The sequence below is a fragment of the Babylonia areolata genome, chromosome 16 (assembly GCF_041734735.1).
Source record: "Babylonia areolata isolate BAREFJ2019XMU chromosome 16, ASM4173473v1, whole genome shotgun sequence".
Lineage (NCBI taxonomy): Eukaryota > Metazoa > Mollusca > Gastropoda > Neogastropoda > Buccinidae > Babylonia > Babylonia areolata.
In genome coordinates, this window is record NC_134891.1 from 30,737,885 (window position 1) to 30,755,384 (window position 17,500).

Genomic DNA, 17,500 nt, shown 5'->3' on the forward strand with positions numbered 1-17,500 from the left:
CAGATCCGGGACAGAACCTCACGGGAGCGTGACGACAAGCGGCCTCTGGGTTTGGTGTCCGAGGCTTCTCCGACACCGCTGTGGACCTGGCTGTCAGCAGCCTTGGCGTGGTCCGCGCTGGTAGAAGCCTCATGATGTCCACAGCCACTGACGTCCTGTGTGGTGACCAGCTGGCTGCGGTCTGTGGCCCGGGCTTCACGGTCCACTGTGTCAGGATCTGTGAAGCTGGAAGAACAAAGGCCGTTGGGATTTTGGTCGTCATGCATGGCTGTTTCTGCGTGTGAGTCTGTGGCTGACTCTGCACGGAGCGGGGTGCCTTTGAGGGCAAGCTCAACATCCGGTCTGGAAGGCCGGTCCGGGGCTTTGACGGACCGCTTGCTCCTGACTGAAGAGGTGCGGGCTCTGCCGGAGGAGCTCTCTTCAAAGGTGTAGGTGTGGGAGGACGCGGCGCTGGCCTTTCTCTTGTCCTTGCCGGGGGCGGCGCCCATGATGATGGCCGTGTTCTTCTTGTGCAGCCACAGCTGACGGGCAATCCTGGTGTAGGACACCAGCATGAGGGTGATGCAGATGATGAGCATGAGGCCCGAGATCATGTTGTAGATGAAGAGGAACAGGGACTTGACGAAGACGTTATCGATGGAGCACTCGAGGCCAGTGATGTTGGTGTGTGGGTAGGGCACGGTCCTGGGCCCGGTCAGCACGCTGTAGGGCAAGGTGAAGGCCAGAGCGGACACGGCGATCATCACCAGAGCCAGCACGCTGTGCCGCACGGACAAGCGGTTAGTCCGAGCACTGCAGATGGCCCGCTGCCGGTCAAAGGCCACGGCCACCAGAATGAAGGCGGACATGAAGGCCAGGAAGCACTTCACCGTGCGGAACGCCTTGCACAGCCAGCGCTGGTCGAACGTGTTGTGGAAGCGGACCTCCACGATGTCTGCCGGCAGGGATAGCACGTTAGTCATCAGGTCACAGACACTCATGGCCAGGATGTACGTTCTGGTCACGCCGGGTTTGAACCTGTGGTAGTACACCAGGAACACCAGGGTGTTGCCCGCCACACCACAGGCCGCCAGAAAGGCCAGGTAGCACAGGGTGGGGGTCAGGGTGGACACGAACTGGGCGTTCTGCTTCTCCAGGAAATCAGCCAGCTTGGAGAAGGGCTCCGCGCTTTGGTTGGGGAAGGGGGTGGACATGGAGATGAGCTGCGTGCTGTCTTCCAGGGAAACTGGATCCACACTCGTTGACATCGTGTGTGTGTGTGTGTGTGTGTGTGTGTGTGTGTGTGTGTGTGTGTGTGTGTGTGTGTGTGTGTGTGTCAGACAGACGGCTGGCAGGTGTAGTACAGGCAGGGACTGGCTGTTGGGGTGACTGAAGGCTGTGTGCTGGGAACAGGGGATCAGGAAGTGAAGCTCACACACTTCCCCTCACACCAACACCTGAAAAACACAGAAGAAAAAAAAAAGTTCAGTGTGTTCTCCATTCTGTTTGTCTGTCTCGTCTCTCTGTGTCTGTCTCGTTGTCTCTGTGTCTGTCTCGTTGTCTCTGTGTCTGTCTCGTCTCTCTGTGTCTGTCTCGTTGTCTCTGTGTCTGTCTCGTTGTCTCTGTGTCTGTCTCGTCTCTCTGTGTCTGTCTCGTCTGTCTGTGTCTGTCTCGTTGTCTCTGTGTCTGTCTCGTCTCTCTGTGTCTGTCTCGTCTCTCTGTGTCTGTCTCGTTGTCTCTGTGTCTGTCTCGTCTGTCTGTGTCTGTCTCGTCTGTCTGTGTCTGTCTCGTTGTCTCTGTGGACAGATTGGAAGAATGGGCCATACCTAAAATCTTAATCCTTGTCACCGTCACTGCGTCTGTCTCTCTCTTTCTCATTGTCTTTCTGTCCGTATGTTTGTCTTCTCTCTCTCTCTCTCTCTCTCTCTCTCTCTCTCTCTCTCTCTCTCTTGTCAGAATCGGAATTAGCACCCCATCACATACACAACATATCACATAATCTTTTTTTGGCGGTTGTCCCCAAGACAAAAAGTCAAAAGACAATGAGGTTAATGTTGTTGTTATTATTCAGTTACATTCGGGGAGCTTTTTCCCCATGAATATCAAACAAGAAATTTGCAACTGCAGTTTCCTTCCCTTTCCTCCCTTGCTACAGTCTTTGTCTTTCGATTTCTTTCTTTTTGTCTCGTCACATCATCAACGCTGCTCCAGTGCAATACATCCTGTGTTGTTCGGACGGAATCTCTTGACAACACGCACAGGATCGTCTGCTGCAGTCCCAGTGCCTGCAGAGCACAGGGAACTAACAATGTTAAGTCACCATGAGGCCGCACACTAGAGGAGTCCCTGCACTGCTGCCTACTCACTTTGGTGGTGTTTACCAGTGACTATTCTGGGTCAGCAGATGCAGAGCAAACTCAGATAAGCCCCAGTGAACAAAGGGAGGACACAATGTGATATGCCCCCTTCAGTGACAATGGACGTTCAGTTTATCTGAGCGCCACTGTAGCGGATCGTGTCCTGCATGATTCATGTGTTGGTGGGTGAGGCTGTTTTATCTCTCTGTTCTATCTCTCTGTCGGTTGTCTGGCGAGCAGATCAGAGATTCCATGTGGATGACAAGGATTCTTCACAGTGACGATAACTGAGTGGAATGGCGTCAAGAGTGAATGACGTGGAGACAGCCACCCCCACCACCCTCCCTTCCTGGAGACAGCCACCCCCACCACCCTCCCTTCCAGGTGACAGCCACCCCCACCACCCTCCCTTCATGGAGACAGCCACCCCCACCACCCTCCCTTCCTGGAGACAGCCACCACCACCACCCTCCCTTCCTGGAGACAGCCACCACCATCACCCTCCCTTCATGGAGACAGCCACCGCCATCACCCTCCCTTCATGGAGACAGCCACCACCACCACCCTCCCTTCCTGGAGACAGCCACCACCACCACCCTCCCTTCCTGGAGACAGCCACCACCATCACCCTCCCTTCATGGAGACAGCCACCACCACCACCCTCCCTTCCTGGAGACAGCCACCACCACCACCCTCCCTTCCTGGAGACAGCCACCACCACCATCACCCTCCCTTCCTGGAGACAGCCACCACCACCACCCTTCATGGAGACAGCCACCACCACCACCACCCTCCCTTCCTGGAGACAGCCACCACCACCACCACCCTCCCTTCCTGGAGACAGCCACCCCCATCACCCTCCCTTCATGGAGACAGCCACCACCACCACCCTCCCTTCCTGGAGACAGCCACCACCACCACTCTCCCTTCATGGAGACAGCCACCCCCATCACCCTCCCTTCATGGAGACAGCCACCACCACCACCACCCTCCCTTCATGGAGACAGCCACCCCCATCACCTTCTCTTCCTGGAGACAGCCACCACCCCCACCACCCTCCCTTCATGGAGACAGCCACCACCACCACCCTCCCTTCCTGGAGAAAGCCACCACCACCACCACCCTCCCTTCCTGGAGACAGCCACCACCACCACCACCTTCTCTTCCTGGAGAAAGCCACCACCACCACCACCCTCCCTTCATGGAGACAGCCACCCCCACCACCCTCCCTTCCTGGAGACAGCCACCACCACCACCCTCCCTTCCTGGAGACAGCCACCACCACCACCCTCCCTTCCTGGAGACAGCCACCACCACCATCACCCTCCCTTCATGGAGACAGCCACCACCACCACCCTCCCTTCCTGGAGAAAGCCACCACCACCACCCTCCGTTCCTGGAGACAGCCACCACCACCACCCTCCCTTCATGGAGACAGCCACCCCCACCACCCTCCCTTCCTGGAGACAGCCACCACCACCACCACCCTCCCTTCCTGGAGACAGTGACATATAGACACATACAGTGACATATAGACACATACAGTGACATATAGACACATACACACATACAGAAACATACATACAGACACATACAGTGACATACAGAGGCATGCAGACACACACAGAGACACACAGACACATACAGACAAATGCAGACGCATACAGACAGTCACAAAACGCGACTGGAAAATGATATGGTGTACAAGAAACAACACACACACACACACACACACACACACACACACACACACACACACACAAGAAAACAAAACAACAACAAAAAAACACGTCAGTCCAATTTCTGACAAAGAGATTCCTGAAGTAAACAACCCACTAAAAAGAACGTGCTATGCGAGCCAGTGTAAAAGAACGTGCTATGTGAGCCAGTGTAAAAGAACGTGCTATGTGAGCCAGTGTAAAAGAACGTGCTATGCTAGCCAGTGTAAAAGAACGTGCTATGTGAGCCAGTGTAAAAGAACGTGCTATGCGAGCCAGTGTAAAAGAACGTGCTATGTGAGCCAGTGTAAAAGAACGTGCTATGTGAGCCAGTGTAAAAGAACGTGCTATGCGAGCCAGTGTAAAAGAACGTGCTATGTGAGCCAGTGTAAAAGAACGTGCTATGTGAGCCAGTGTAAAAGAACGTGCTATGCGAGCCAGTGTAAAAGAACGCGCATGGAATTTAGAAAGAAATGGGGAGGGTGGGGGGCTAGTATTGCATAAAACGATAACTTCCTTTAAAACTTTAAATCTTTCACCCCTAACCCTCCTGGGAAAAGTAAGTTTTGATCACAGTTCTTCGTCATCAAAATAATGACAATAAATGCAATGTCAGGCCGTGACATGGAAACAGACGTCATGGGTCATACGATTTTGTTGTTTTGCACTATGTAAAAGATAATTATTATTTTAAAAAAGACAATTAACTGCAATCCCTTATTATAAAAAAGACAATTAACTGCAATCCCTTATTATAAAAAAAGACAGTTAACTGCAATCCCTTATTATAAAAAAGACAATTGACTGCAGTCCCTTATAATAAAAAGACAGTTAACTGCAATCCCTTATAAAAAAAAGACAGTTAACTGCAATCCCTTATTATAAAAAAGACAATTGACTGCAGTCCCTTATAATAAAAAGACAGTTAACTGCAATCCCTTATAATAAAAAGACAGTTAACTGCAGTCCCTTATTATAAAAAAGACAGTTAACTGCAATCCCTTATTATAAAAAAGACAGTTGACTGCAGTCCCTTATTATAAAAAAGACAGTTGAACTGCAGTCCCTTAGCCCTCTTCTCTTCCCCCTCTCCCTTTCAACAGCACTTGTTCACATATATCATATAGGCCTACCAGTCATTAAGAAACAACACCCACTAAAAAACAACAACAAGAAACAACAGCAACAACAACAACAACAGACCCCTGTCTTTTCTTCATTTACATGGTTTTCATGTTTCTGTCAGAGGCGAATACCATTGTAGCATCGGCATTTCATCAGTTTAATCATGCAGCTGATTCGAAGAACATTTACGTGGTATTCTGCACACAAACACACCGATGATCACTTACCTGTGGCGATCTGAATATTAGTGCATTGCAGGCACCAAGAACACTAAGCACACTGTGCATGTGGAATAACGATCTAGTGAAGTAACAGTTGAACAATCTCCTTTAGATGAATTGCTTTGTAGACACACATGCTCGTAACTTTGACTGTCTTCTTTTCAAGTCTCTTTGTAATTGTGTTTCCAGATTGTCCATTGATGATTAACTAGTTAAACCAAGGTCTTCGGACATAAGTAGACTTGACATGGCAACAGAATCATTTGTAGTCAGCAGGAAAACCAACAAAACACATATTATTGACATTTATTGAGAGTCTCAAACAACACCAACACACAAACAGACGAAGGAAAACAAGATCGGTGCACAATTTGAAAAGGGCGAGGCTGTTCGACAAAGCCGCTTTGGAGATGGGCAGAGTGTGTGGCTCGGCCAATGACTGCTTTCTTCCTGTTTTGCTGCCGTCATTTATTCATTTATCGTCCATGGCGCGCGTGGTGTATGTCACTGCTCAGCTCAGCGAATTGAGTCACGAGTGATGAGTAATGACATGATTTGCGTTGTGCCACCGACCCTTGACTCCATTTGTGGATGTACTGGATCCTGTGCGGTACGTCTGTCGTGACAAGTCTGGGTCAGAGGGACACACACTGTTTTCTTTTTAGCTGAATTATTTGTCTTGCTTTGCGCTGACAGAGATAAGGCGTGATGTGTGTGTGTGTGTGTGTGTGTGTGTGTGTGTGTGTGTGTGTGTGTGTGTCTCCTACTTTGGGGTTAGAGATATGTTAAAAAAAGAAAAAAAGAAAAAGAAAAGAAAACAAAGGAAAAAAAGACGAATTTTCAACCGAGAAAAAAAGAAAAGAAACGTCCAGGAATTTCTAACAAGTGCAAGGCAGTTCACAACACACGTTTGACACACCCGTGTCATGTGCATGTCCCCCAGTGTACACACTCTGCTTGCATTGTCTTGTGTATGTTCCCCAATGTACACGCTCTGCTTGCATTGTGTTGTGTATGTTCCCCAATGTACACGCTCTGCTTGCATTGTGTTGTGTATGTTCCCCAATGTACACACTCTGCATGCATTGTGTTGTGTATGTTCCCCAGTGTACACACTCTGCATGCATTGTGTTGTGTATGTTCCCCAATGTACACGCTCTGCTTGCATTGTGTTGTGTATGTTCCCCAATGTACACACTCTGCTTGCATTGTGTTGTGTATGTTCCCCAATGTACACGCTCTGCTTGCATTGTGTTGTGTATGTTCCCCAATGTACACACTCTGCATGCATTGTGTTGTGTATGTTCCCTAATGTACACACTCTGCTTGCATTGTGTTGTGGATGTTCCCCAGTGTACACGCTCTGCTTGCATTGTGTTGTGTATGTTCCCTAATGTACACACTCTGCATGCATTGTGTTGTGTATGTTCCCCAATGTACACACTCTGCTTGCATTGTGTTGTGTATGTTCCCCAGTGTACACGCTCTGCTTGCATTGTGTTGTGTATGTTCCCTAATGTACACACTCTGCTTGCATTGTGTTGTGTATGTTCCCTAATGTACACACTCTGCATGCATTGTGTTGTGTATGTCCCCCAATGTACACACTCTGCATGCATTGTGTTGTGTATGTTCCCCAGTGTACACACTCTGCTTGCATTGTGTTGTGTATGTCCCCCAATGTACACACTCTGCTTGCATTGTGTTGTGTATGTTCCCCAGTGTACACACTCTGCTTGCATTGTGTTGTGGATGTTCCCCAGTGTACACACTCTGCTTGCATTGTGTTGTGTATGTTCCCCATTGTACACATTCTGCTTGCAATTATTTTGCACGTTGATGCGCTAATTCAAATGAAAGACTACACGCTTTTACAAAAACGCACCGTCAGTATGAAACCCTGACATTACATCTCCCACTTCGAAAACTTCAGCAAGAAAATGTCCATTATGTAGACATCACACATGCATTGCTTTAATAGAACTGAGTTGTATGCTGTCTGAATTGAACACTACGCTGTCTGAACTGAACACTATGCTGTCTGAATCGAACACTATGCTGTCTGAATTGAACACCATGCTGTCTGAATCGAGCATTCTATGTTGTCTGAATTGAGCACTCTATGCTGTCTGAAATGAGCATCCTGTGTTGTCTGAATTGAACACTCTATGTTGTCTGAATTGAACACTCTATGTTGTCTGGATTGAACACCATGCTGTCTGAATTGAACACTATATGCTCTGTTTGAACGCTATCTGAATTGAACACTCTATGTTGTCTGAATTGAACACCATGCTGTCTGAATTGAACACTATATGCTGTCTGAATTGAACACTATATCCTGTCTGAATGCTATCTGGATTGAACATTCTATGCTGTCTAAATTGAACACCATGCTGCCTGAATTGAACGCCATTCTGTCTAAATTGAAAACTCTATTCTGTCTGAATTGAACACCATATGCTGTCTGAATTGAACACTATGTTATCTGAATGCTGTCTAAATTGAACACTGTGCTATCTGAATGCTGTTTGAATTGAACACTATGCTCTCTAGATTGAACACTCTATGCTGCCTGAATTGAACACTCCATGATGTCTGAATTGAACAGTATGTTGTCTGGATTGAAGACTTAAGTTCAGCAAGAAAATTTCCATTATGTGGACATCAGCCATACATGATGTAGACATCAGCCATACATTATTTTAATGGGACGGACTTGTATGCTGTCTGAATTGAAGAAAAAAAACACACACAAAAACAACAACAAACAAAAAACAAAAACAAAATTAAGCACACACACACACACACACACACACACACACACACACACACACACACACACACACACACACACACACACACACACACACACACACACACACACAAATATTATAGAAATATACCAGTCCAGGAGTTTCTAATCTAAAGTACGTTTACAAGTGCCAAATAAGACCCGTACACGTTTGAAACGCTTGCGTGTTGTAGGCGTGCACAAATTGTGAGATTTGCTGCAGTTGTTTTCATTGTTGGTGTGGTGGGTAATGTCATTGTTGGTGTGGTGTGGTGGGTAATGTCATTGTTGGTGTGGTGTGGTGTGGTGTGGTGTGGTGGGTAATGTCATTGTTGGTGTGGTGTGGTGGGTAATGTCATTGTTGGTGTGGTGTGGTGGGTAATGTCATTGTTGGTGTGGTGTGGTGGGTAATGTCATTGTTGGTGTGGTGTGGTGGGTAATGTCATTGTTGGTGTGGTGTGGTGGGTAATGTCATTGTTGGTGTGGTGTGGTGTGGTGTGGTGTGGTGGGTAATGTCATTGTTGGTGTGGTGTGGTGGGTAATGTCATTGTTGGTGTGGTGTGGTGTGGTGGGTAATGTCATTGTTGGTGTGGTGTGTTGGGTAATGTCATTGTTGGTGTGGTGTGGTGGGTAATGTCATTATTGGTGTGGTGTGGTGTGGTGTGGTGGGTAATGTCATTGTTGGTGTGTGTGGTGGTGATGTCATTGTTGGTGTGGTGGTGTGGTGGGTGATGTCATTGTTGGTGTGGTGTGGTGGGTAATGTCATTGTTGGTGTGGTGTGGTGGGTAATGTCATTGTTGTGTGGTGTGGTGGATAATGTCATTGTTGGTGTGGTGTGGTGGGTAATGTCATTGTTGGTGTGGTGTGGTGGGTAATGTCAGTGTTGGTGTGGTGTGGTGTGGTGGGTGATGTCAGTGTTGGTGTGGTGTGGTGTGGTGGGTAATGTCAGTGTTGGTGTGGTGTGGTGTGGTGGGTAATGTCAGTGTTGGTGTGGTGTGGTGTGGTGGGTAATGTCAGTGTTGGTGTGGTGTGGTGTGGTGGGTAATGTCAGTGTTGGTGTGGTGAGGTGTGGTGGGTAATGTCATGTGTGTGGTGTGTTGGGGTAATGTCAGTGTTGGTGTGGTGTGGTGGGTGATGTCATTGTTGGTGTGGTGTGGTGGGTGATGTCAGTGTTGGTGTGGTGTGGTGGGTGATGTCAGTGTTGGTGTGGTGTGGTGGGTGATGTCATTGTTGGTGTGGTGTGGTGGGTGATGTCAGTGTTGGTGTGGTGTGGTGGGTAATGTCAGTGTTGGTGTGGTGTGGTGGGTGATGTCAGTGTTGGTGTGGTGTGGTGTGTGGGTAATGTCAGTGTTGGTGTGGTGTGGTGGGTAATGTCATGTTGGTGTGGTGTGGTGGGTGATGTCAGTGTTGGTGTGGTGTGGTGCGTAATGTCATTGTGGGTGTGGTGTGGTGCGTAATGTCATTGTTGGTGTGGTGTGGTGGGTAATGTCATTGTTGGTGTGGTGTGGTGTGGTGTGGTGTGGTGGGTAATGTCAGTGTTGGTGTGGTGTGGTGCGTAATGTCAGTGTTGGTGTGGTGTGGTGCGTAATGTCAGTGTTGGTGTGGTGTGGTGGGTAATGTCATTGTTGGTGTGGTGTGGTGGGTAATGTCATTGTTGGTGTGGTGTGGTGGGTGATGTCATTGTTGGTGTGGTGTGGTGGGTAATGTCATTGTTGGTGTGGTGGGTAATGTCATTGTGGGTGTGGTGTGGTGGGTGATGTCATTGTGGGTGTGGTGTGGTGGGTAATGTCATTGTTGGTGTGGTGTGGTGGGTGATGTCATTGTTGGTGTGGTGTGGTGGGTAATGTCATTGTTGGTGTGGTGTGGTGGGTAATGTCATTGTTGGTGTGGTGTGGTGCGTAATGTCATTGTTGGTGTGGTGGGTAATGTCATTGTTGGTGTGGTGTGGTGGGTGATGTCATTGTTGGTGTGGTGTGGTGGGTGATGTCATTGTTGGTGTGGTGTGGGTGGTGTGTGTGGTGGGTAATGTCATTGTTGGTGTGGTGTGGTGGGTGATGTCATTGTTGGTGTGGTGTGGTGGGTAATGTCATTGTTGTGTGTGTGGTGGATAATGTCATTGTTGGTGTGGTGTGGTGGGTAATGTCATTGTTGGTGTGGTGTGGTGGTAATGTCATTGTTGGTGTGTGTGTGGTGGTAATGTCATTGTTGGTGAGGTGTGGTGGGTAATGTCATTGTGGTGTGGTGTGTTGGGTAATGTCATTGTTGGTGTGGTGTGGTGGGGTAATGTCATTGTTGGTGTGGTGTGGTGGGTGATGTCATTGTTGGTGTGGTGTGGTGGGTAATGTCATTGTTGGTGTGGTGTGGTGCGTAATGTCATTGTTGGTGTGGTGTGGTGGGTAATGTCATTGTTGGTGTGGTGTGGTGGGTGATGTCATTGTTGGTGTGGTGTGGTGGGTGATGTCAGTGTTGGTGTGGTGTGGTGTGGTGCGTAATGTCAGTGTTGGTATGGTGTGGTGGGTGATGTCATTGTTGGTGTGGTGTGGTGGGTAATGTCAGTGTTGGTGTGGTGTGGTGTGGTGCGTAATGTCAGTGTTGGTGTGGTGTGGTGGGTGATGTCATTGTTGGTGTGGTGTGGTGGGTGATGCGGATAGACCCGGGAAGAGGTCGGGTGGAGAGATCTACCCTCTCCAACGTTCCCCGCTACCGGCACACAGGATGTCGTTTTAAGGGTGTTGACAGCAGTGTCTCCGGGAAATTTGGGTCACGGTCCGCCTACTGGGATTTAGCGATTTGATACAGCTGTCAGTGTGTGTGTGTGTGTGTGTGTGTGTGTGTGTGTGGTGTGTGTGTGTGTGTGTGTGTGTGTGTGTGTGTGTTAAATCTCGCAGCATGCAATTACTCATGGATATTAGATTTTTTGTTTCTGTGGCCGACTGATTGTATCCGTCAGTATGAGATGTTTGTGTTGGGGGTGGGGGAGTGGGGTGGGGGTGGGGGGAGGGGGAGAGAAGGGAGGAATCGGTTAGAGGTGAAGTTCTCTTTCAAGCGGATCTTTATATATACATATATATATATATATATATATATATATATATATATATATCTGACTTTGACATGCGTTGAGTGCATTCTGCACACGCACCCTCGGTTCATGGTCTCGTCCGAATGACTAGCGTTCGGACCATCACTCAAGGTGTAGGGAGGGGTAAATTCTGGTGAGTGTGGGATACGATTCCGTTCGCTCATAATATCTCGCTTCCTTGGCGGACGGTGCACCTCAAGGCCCCCATCCCTCTCCCCTCCCTCCCTCCCTGTTTACTGTTAGGGGACAGACCAAGGACCTCACCCTACACCCACCACTCTCCCCTCCCTCCCTCCCTGTTTACTGGTAGGGGACAGACCAAGGACCTCACCCTACACCCATCACTCTCCCCTCCCTCCCTCCCTGTTTACTGGAAGGGGACAGACCAAGGACCTCACCCTACACCCACCACTCTCCCCTCCCTCCCTCCGTGTTTACTGGTAGGGGACAGACCAAGGACCTCACCCTACACCCACCACTCTCCCCTCCCTCCCTCTATGTTTACTGGTAGGGGACAGACCAAGGACCTCACCCTACACCCATCACTCTCCCCTCCCTCCCTCTCTGTTTACTGGTAGGGGACAGACCAAGGACCTCACCCTACACCCACCACTCTCCCCTCCCTCCCTATTTACTGGTAGGGGACAGACCAAGGACCTCACCCTACACCCATCACTCTCCCCTCCCTCCCTGTTTACTGGTAGGGGACAGACCAAGGACCTCACCCTACACCCACCACTCTCCCCTCCCTCCGTGTTTACTGGTAGGGGACAGACCAAGGACCTCACCCTACACCCATCACTCTCCCCTCCCTCTCTGTTTACTGGTAGGGGACAGACCAAGGACCTCACCCTACACCCACCACTCTCCCCTCCCTCCCTCCCTATTTACTGGTAGGGGACAGACCAAGGACCTCACCCTACACCCACCACTCTCCCCTCCCTCCCTCCCTATTTACTGGTAGGGGACAGACCAAGGACCTCACCCTACACCCATCACTCTCCCCTCCCTCCCTCCGTGTTTACTGGTAGGGGACAGACCAAGGACCTCACCCTACACCCATCACTCTCCCCTCCCTCCCTCCGTGTTTACTGGTAGGGGACAGACCAAGGACCTCACCCTACACCCACCACTCTCCCCTCCCTCCCTCTATGTTTACTGGTAGGGGACAGACCAAGGACCTCACCCTACACCCACCACTCTCCCCTCCCTCCCTCTATGTTTACTGGTAGGGGACAGACCAAGGACCTCACCCTACACCCATCACTCTCCCCTCCCTCCCTCTCTGTTTACTGGTAGGGGACAGACCAAGGACCTCACCCTACACCCACCACTCTCCCCTCCCTCTCTGTTTACTGGTAGGGGACAGACCAAGGACCTCACCCTACACCCATCACTCTCCCCTCCCTCCCTCTCTGTTTACTGGTAGGGGACAGACCAAGGACCTCACCCTACACCCATCACTCTCCCCTCCCTCCCTCCCTGTTTACTGGTAGGGGACAGACCAAGGACCTCACCCTACACCCACCACTCTCCCCTCCCTCTCTGTTTACTCAACTGTTCCGCACCCCACCCCACCCTCCACTGTCTTTACCCTCCTCCCCCCTCCCTACCCCCCTGTCCCCCACCCCACCCTCCTCTGTCTTTACCCTCCTCCCCTTCTCCCTACCCCCCCTGTCCCCACCCCACCCTCCTCTGTCTTTACCCTCCTCCCCCCTCCCTACCCCCCTGTCCCCCACCCCACCCTCCTCTGTCTTTACCCTCCTCACCCCCCTCCATACCCCCCTGTCCCCCACCCCACCCTCCTCTGTCTTTACCCTCCTCACCCCCCCATACCCCCCTGTGCTAATTGCACTCAGCACACGGAACCTCGGTTCACCGTCTCATTCGAATGACTAGCGTCCAGACCACCAATCAAGGTCCAGTGGAAGGGGAGAAACTTCTGGGATTCGATCCCGTGTCTTCAGACTCTCCTGTGGCGACGTTACGAATCTGAAATGAAAGATTTTTGTCCCAAATGGTTGTGGGCTATTTGATATTGAATTGGTTAAAAATCCTATAGCCTTTCATGGCAGTGAATTCACTTTCACTGTGTAGTCGGACCGAGGAAAGCGGGGCCCAGTTTTCTCCCCTTTTCACCGTTTTCACCTTCCCCATTGTCACGCGCGCTAAAGCGGACGTGCAGCCAACCCACGATACCCCACTGCAAACCCCACAACACAACAAGCCCACAAAGAAATGAAATCATGTAATGCATTTAATGAATATGTGTGTATATCTGTAGATGTGTAAAAAAAATAATAAAGAAGAAAGCAAAATGGAAAAGAAAAACAAAACAACTAACAAATCTCATTCTTTCCACATAGTTCCACAAGGGCACTGGTACATGAGATCACACAGTCGTTCTGACAACTATTAGGTCCACTTGGATGCACTGCATCTCAGCCTCACTCTCACCAATATCAAAACAGGTAAGTTTCAGTCCAACTTTTTCTCACTGTCTCTCTGCAGGTAAGTGTAATGAACACAAATATCAGGAACGACAACTGTCCAGGAGACTATGGAAAATAAAATAAAATAAACTGGAAGCACACGATTGTCTTTTCTTTTGTTTGTTCACAAGTGAATATCAAACATGAACATAGAACCTGTTGCTGACGCTGGCGGACAGAAGACTGGCCCTCAGTGCGGAATGTCAGCGGAGCCCTCAGCGGCACCGAGAGGCGGGTGGTCCAGAGCGATGTGACGTTGCACCAAGACTGAACGGACAGACCAACACCTCGAAGACACGCGCCAGGCAGAAACCCCGACCACGGTGCTGTCCAACGTGGAGACTCACTGACCGGACTGAAGGACGAAAACCAACCACTGGCCAACGCACAGTGTTCTGAAGACGAACGAACGGGTGTTTACATTGGAATAGAGAAACGAACAGACATGAAGTTTACAGAGGGAAACAACGAACAGCAGCCACTAAGCGTTGGTTCCATCATCGTCCTTCTCCAAGGAGAAGCAACCCACCAGCCTCTGAAACAATCGACGACCCACCAGCCTCTGAAACAACCCAGCGACCCACCAGCCTCTGAAACAACCCAGCGACCCACCAGCCTCTGAAACAACCCAGCGACCCACCAGCCTCTGAAACAATCGACGACCCACCAGACTCTGAAACAACCCAGCGACCCACCAGCATCTGAAACAATCCAGCGACCCACCAGCCTCTGAAACAACCCAGCGCGCGCACACACACACACACACAATGTTATACACTTTCTATAAATCCAAATGCCTCTTTTTTTCTTTTTTTTTTAAAGCCTCAAATATATACCATGCAACCGATTTTACAGTGTTTGTCACTGGCCATCAAAAGTGTCATATAAAACGCTGATGGTCGGGAGAAAAATTTGCGGGGTAAATTCTTTTCTCTGATGTCACGATAGTTTGAAGAGAAAAGTAATAAGTGAATTTCAGATTCTGGAGCATTTTTACAAAATGGACAAAAATGGCAATGAAGCGATATCTATGAGTTTTTAAGGGAGAAACACCTGACCTGAAGTGTATTAATGCTTTTCTAACAGCAATGTAACTTATTTTAAATTCAGCTTGGGGAATGTCAGGAACTGATTTAAATGAAATATAAAATAAAAAGAAAACCGTTCTCCTGAAACATCACTGTTCCAATCCTGAAGAAAACGATCTTTTAATCTCTGTTGGAATAGAGACAAAAGTCTCTTTCTAAAGTCCACCCATTGATTTTCCCAAATATGTCCAAATCCATAACGCTATAATGTGAAACACACATTAGAAACCCAGTTGTTTTTATTGTTACGGTGTAAGTTGTAAAGCATCTTGTATGTTTTGAATGGTAGATGGTGTGAAGGCATAGTCACTAACTTCAGCCAAAATTTTATACATTTAGTGTATGTTGTTATATAGAGTGGATGCCTTCCTGTCTCTGCATAGATTAGAGCATTTGGTGCTCTAATGCTTACATTTAGTAATATCTTTAAAGCAAATAAATGGACTTTTTCAATAATACTTTGATCAGCCATCAGGCGCCAGACCTCAGAAGCATATGTGAGCATAGGCTGTATTTAGCTATCAAATAACTTGAATATTTGTGGCGATTGGTTAGCAAATGTCCACAGCAATTTTGAAATGGAAAGAACCTCCCCCCCCCCCTTTTTTTTTTATAGCTCTACAGCCATATCTTCTAGTGTATATGAGAAAATGAGACCTGTTGAAAATATAATACCAAGATAGTTATAGCAGTTAACAATCTCTAGTTTTTGGCCATCATAAAACCATTTTTCTTTTGATGAAACATAACCACCATTAAATATTTTTCTGAATATAACTATCTTAGATTTGTCAAAATTTACAAAGAGACCAAGGTTTTTAGCAGTGTCCCTCAAGATATTCAGTTGTTGCTGAAGGCCAGTTATGGTGTAGGATAAGAGGATAACATCATCTGCAAATAACAATATAAGGATTTCCAAAATGTCCTCAGGAGACAATCTGATGCCATGTTTACCGGATGTTTGAATGTCGTTAGCTAGCTCGTTATCAGAAAGGAGAATAGGATTGGACTACATATTTCCCCTTGTTTTACACCTAGACAGCAGAAAAAATAGTCAGTTGGGTCATTGCCAACTCTTACTCTTGCTGTAACAACATTGTATATACTTTTAATTGCTTTATACATTCTCCCTGTTGCACCATTTTGCCTGAGGACCCCCCAAACATGGTTTCTATCTGCTACATCAAAGGCTTTTTTAAAATCGAGAGAGGGGGAGAGGGGGAGAGAGAGAGGGAGAGGGGGAAAGAGAGAGGGAGAGAGGGGGAGAGGGGGAGAGAGAGAGGGGGAGAGGGGGGGAGAGAGAGGGAAAGAGGGGGAGAGGGGGAGAGAGAGAGGGAGAGAGGGGGAGATGGGGAGAGAGGGAGGGAGAGAGGGGGAGAGAGGGAGAGAGAGAGGGAGAGAGGGGGAGAGAGAGAGATGGGGGAGTTGGAGGGGGGGGGGGAGAGACGGAGAGAGAGAGAATGGGATGGAAAGAGGGATATAACTCAGAACTCAGAACTCAAAACGTTTTTTATTCCAGGAATAAGATTTTAGGTATGATTCTTCCAATCTGTCCTTGTTAATCTGCATCATTTACAAGAGAGAGAGAGAAAGAGAGAGAGAGAGAGAGAGAGAGAGAGAGGGAGACAGCGGTACCAACAGTGGTAGCAGTAGTAGCAGTAGTAGTCGTAGTGGTATTCGTGGCAATAGCAGCAGCAGCAACAGTGGTAGCATTTATAGCAGTAGTAGTAGCAATGGCAGCAGCAACAGCAGCAGCAGCAGTAGTAGTAGTAGCAGCAGCAGCAGCAGCACTAAAGTTTATATATTGTAATCGCTGTTGGGAAAGAAAACCCCACAACAAACAAAAAAAAATCCAAAAAACCAACAACAAAGAATAACAAAAACAGAAGAAAAAAAAAGCAAAAAAAAAGCACAGATTGTCACCATGGCCTGACGTTTTTGTCTGTAGCCTGACAACAGTTCACTTCGCTCGGCTTGAATCTGGCCACGAATTTTTCACGTGAAGTTCTGACATTGTTTCGTCCAATCAGAAACGATTTGACGAAATTCCAAAAGCAAGGAGCTGTGTTCCTCGTGCAGACTGCGATCATTCTGCAAACTATCCAAGCGCATGTGAATGGTTTGGGATTGCTTTCTTCATTTTACACTGGACGTTGTTTCACGAGTTGCATTTTTCTACGAAGGAAAAGGCGTAACGAAGGTACTGTGGTCATAGTAAAGTCCAATATTAGCATCCTGAATTATTGCACCTATTGTACCCACAATTTGTGTGCATGTATGAAACGGTATAACCATTGGTACATGTTGTAACCCATTCTACGTGAAATCCGACTCATTTTGTACGTTATATTACTCCAGTTTAACGCATCAGTCGCTAAACTAACGTGCCACCATCTTGCTGCTGCTTTTTTTTTTTTTTTTTTTCCATTTTTCATCCCACAAACCAAGGAAATCCAACCACCAGGTGCAATGATTTAAGACGCTAAAACTGGACATTACTCAGTATCCATAGCAATGCTAATACTGGACATTACTCAATATCCATAGCAATGCTAAAACTGGACATTACTCAGTATCCATAGCAATGCTTGTGGGATTGCAGTAGCGAGGACGTTATAGGAATTGTTCTTTTTAAAGTCCTGT

At 48.2% G+C, this 17,500-nt stretch overlaps 2 protein-coding genes across 2 annotated transcripts in view; one reads left to right on the forward strand and one right to left on the reverse strand.

Annotated features, from left to right (window-relative positions):
* Nucleotides 1–5,976, reverse strand: part of LOC143291325 (uncharacterized) — an 8,263-nt gene extending 2,287 nt beyond the window's left edge. Inside the window, exons 1-2 of the mRNA XM_076601197.1 lie at nucleotides 5,407–5,976; nucleotides 1–1,436 (exon numbers count right to left, since the gene is read on the reverse strand). The exon at nucleotides 1–1,436 is cut by the window's left edge and continues 2,287 nt beyond it. Of these exons, the coding sequence (XP_076457312.1) occupies nucleotides 1–1,247 (1,247 nt within the window). The 5' untranslated portion in view covers nucleotides 1,248–1,436; nucleotides 5,407–5,976. The remainder of the gene's footprint in view (nucleotides 1,437–5,406) is intronic.
* An 11,002-nt stretch (nucleotides 5,977–16,978) lies between these two features.
* The window catches only part of LOC143290984 (uncharacterized), a 12,668-nt gene continuing 12,146 nt past the window's right edge, over nucleotides 16,979–17,500 (forward strand). Inside the window, exon 1 of the mRNA XM_076600570.1 lies at nucleotides 16,979–17,057. The gene's annotated coding sequence lies outside the window, so the exon portion shown is untranslated. The remainder of the gene's footprint in view (nucleotides 17,058–17,500) is intronic.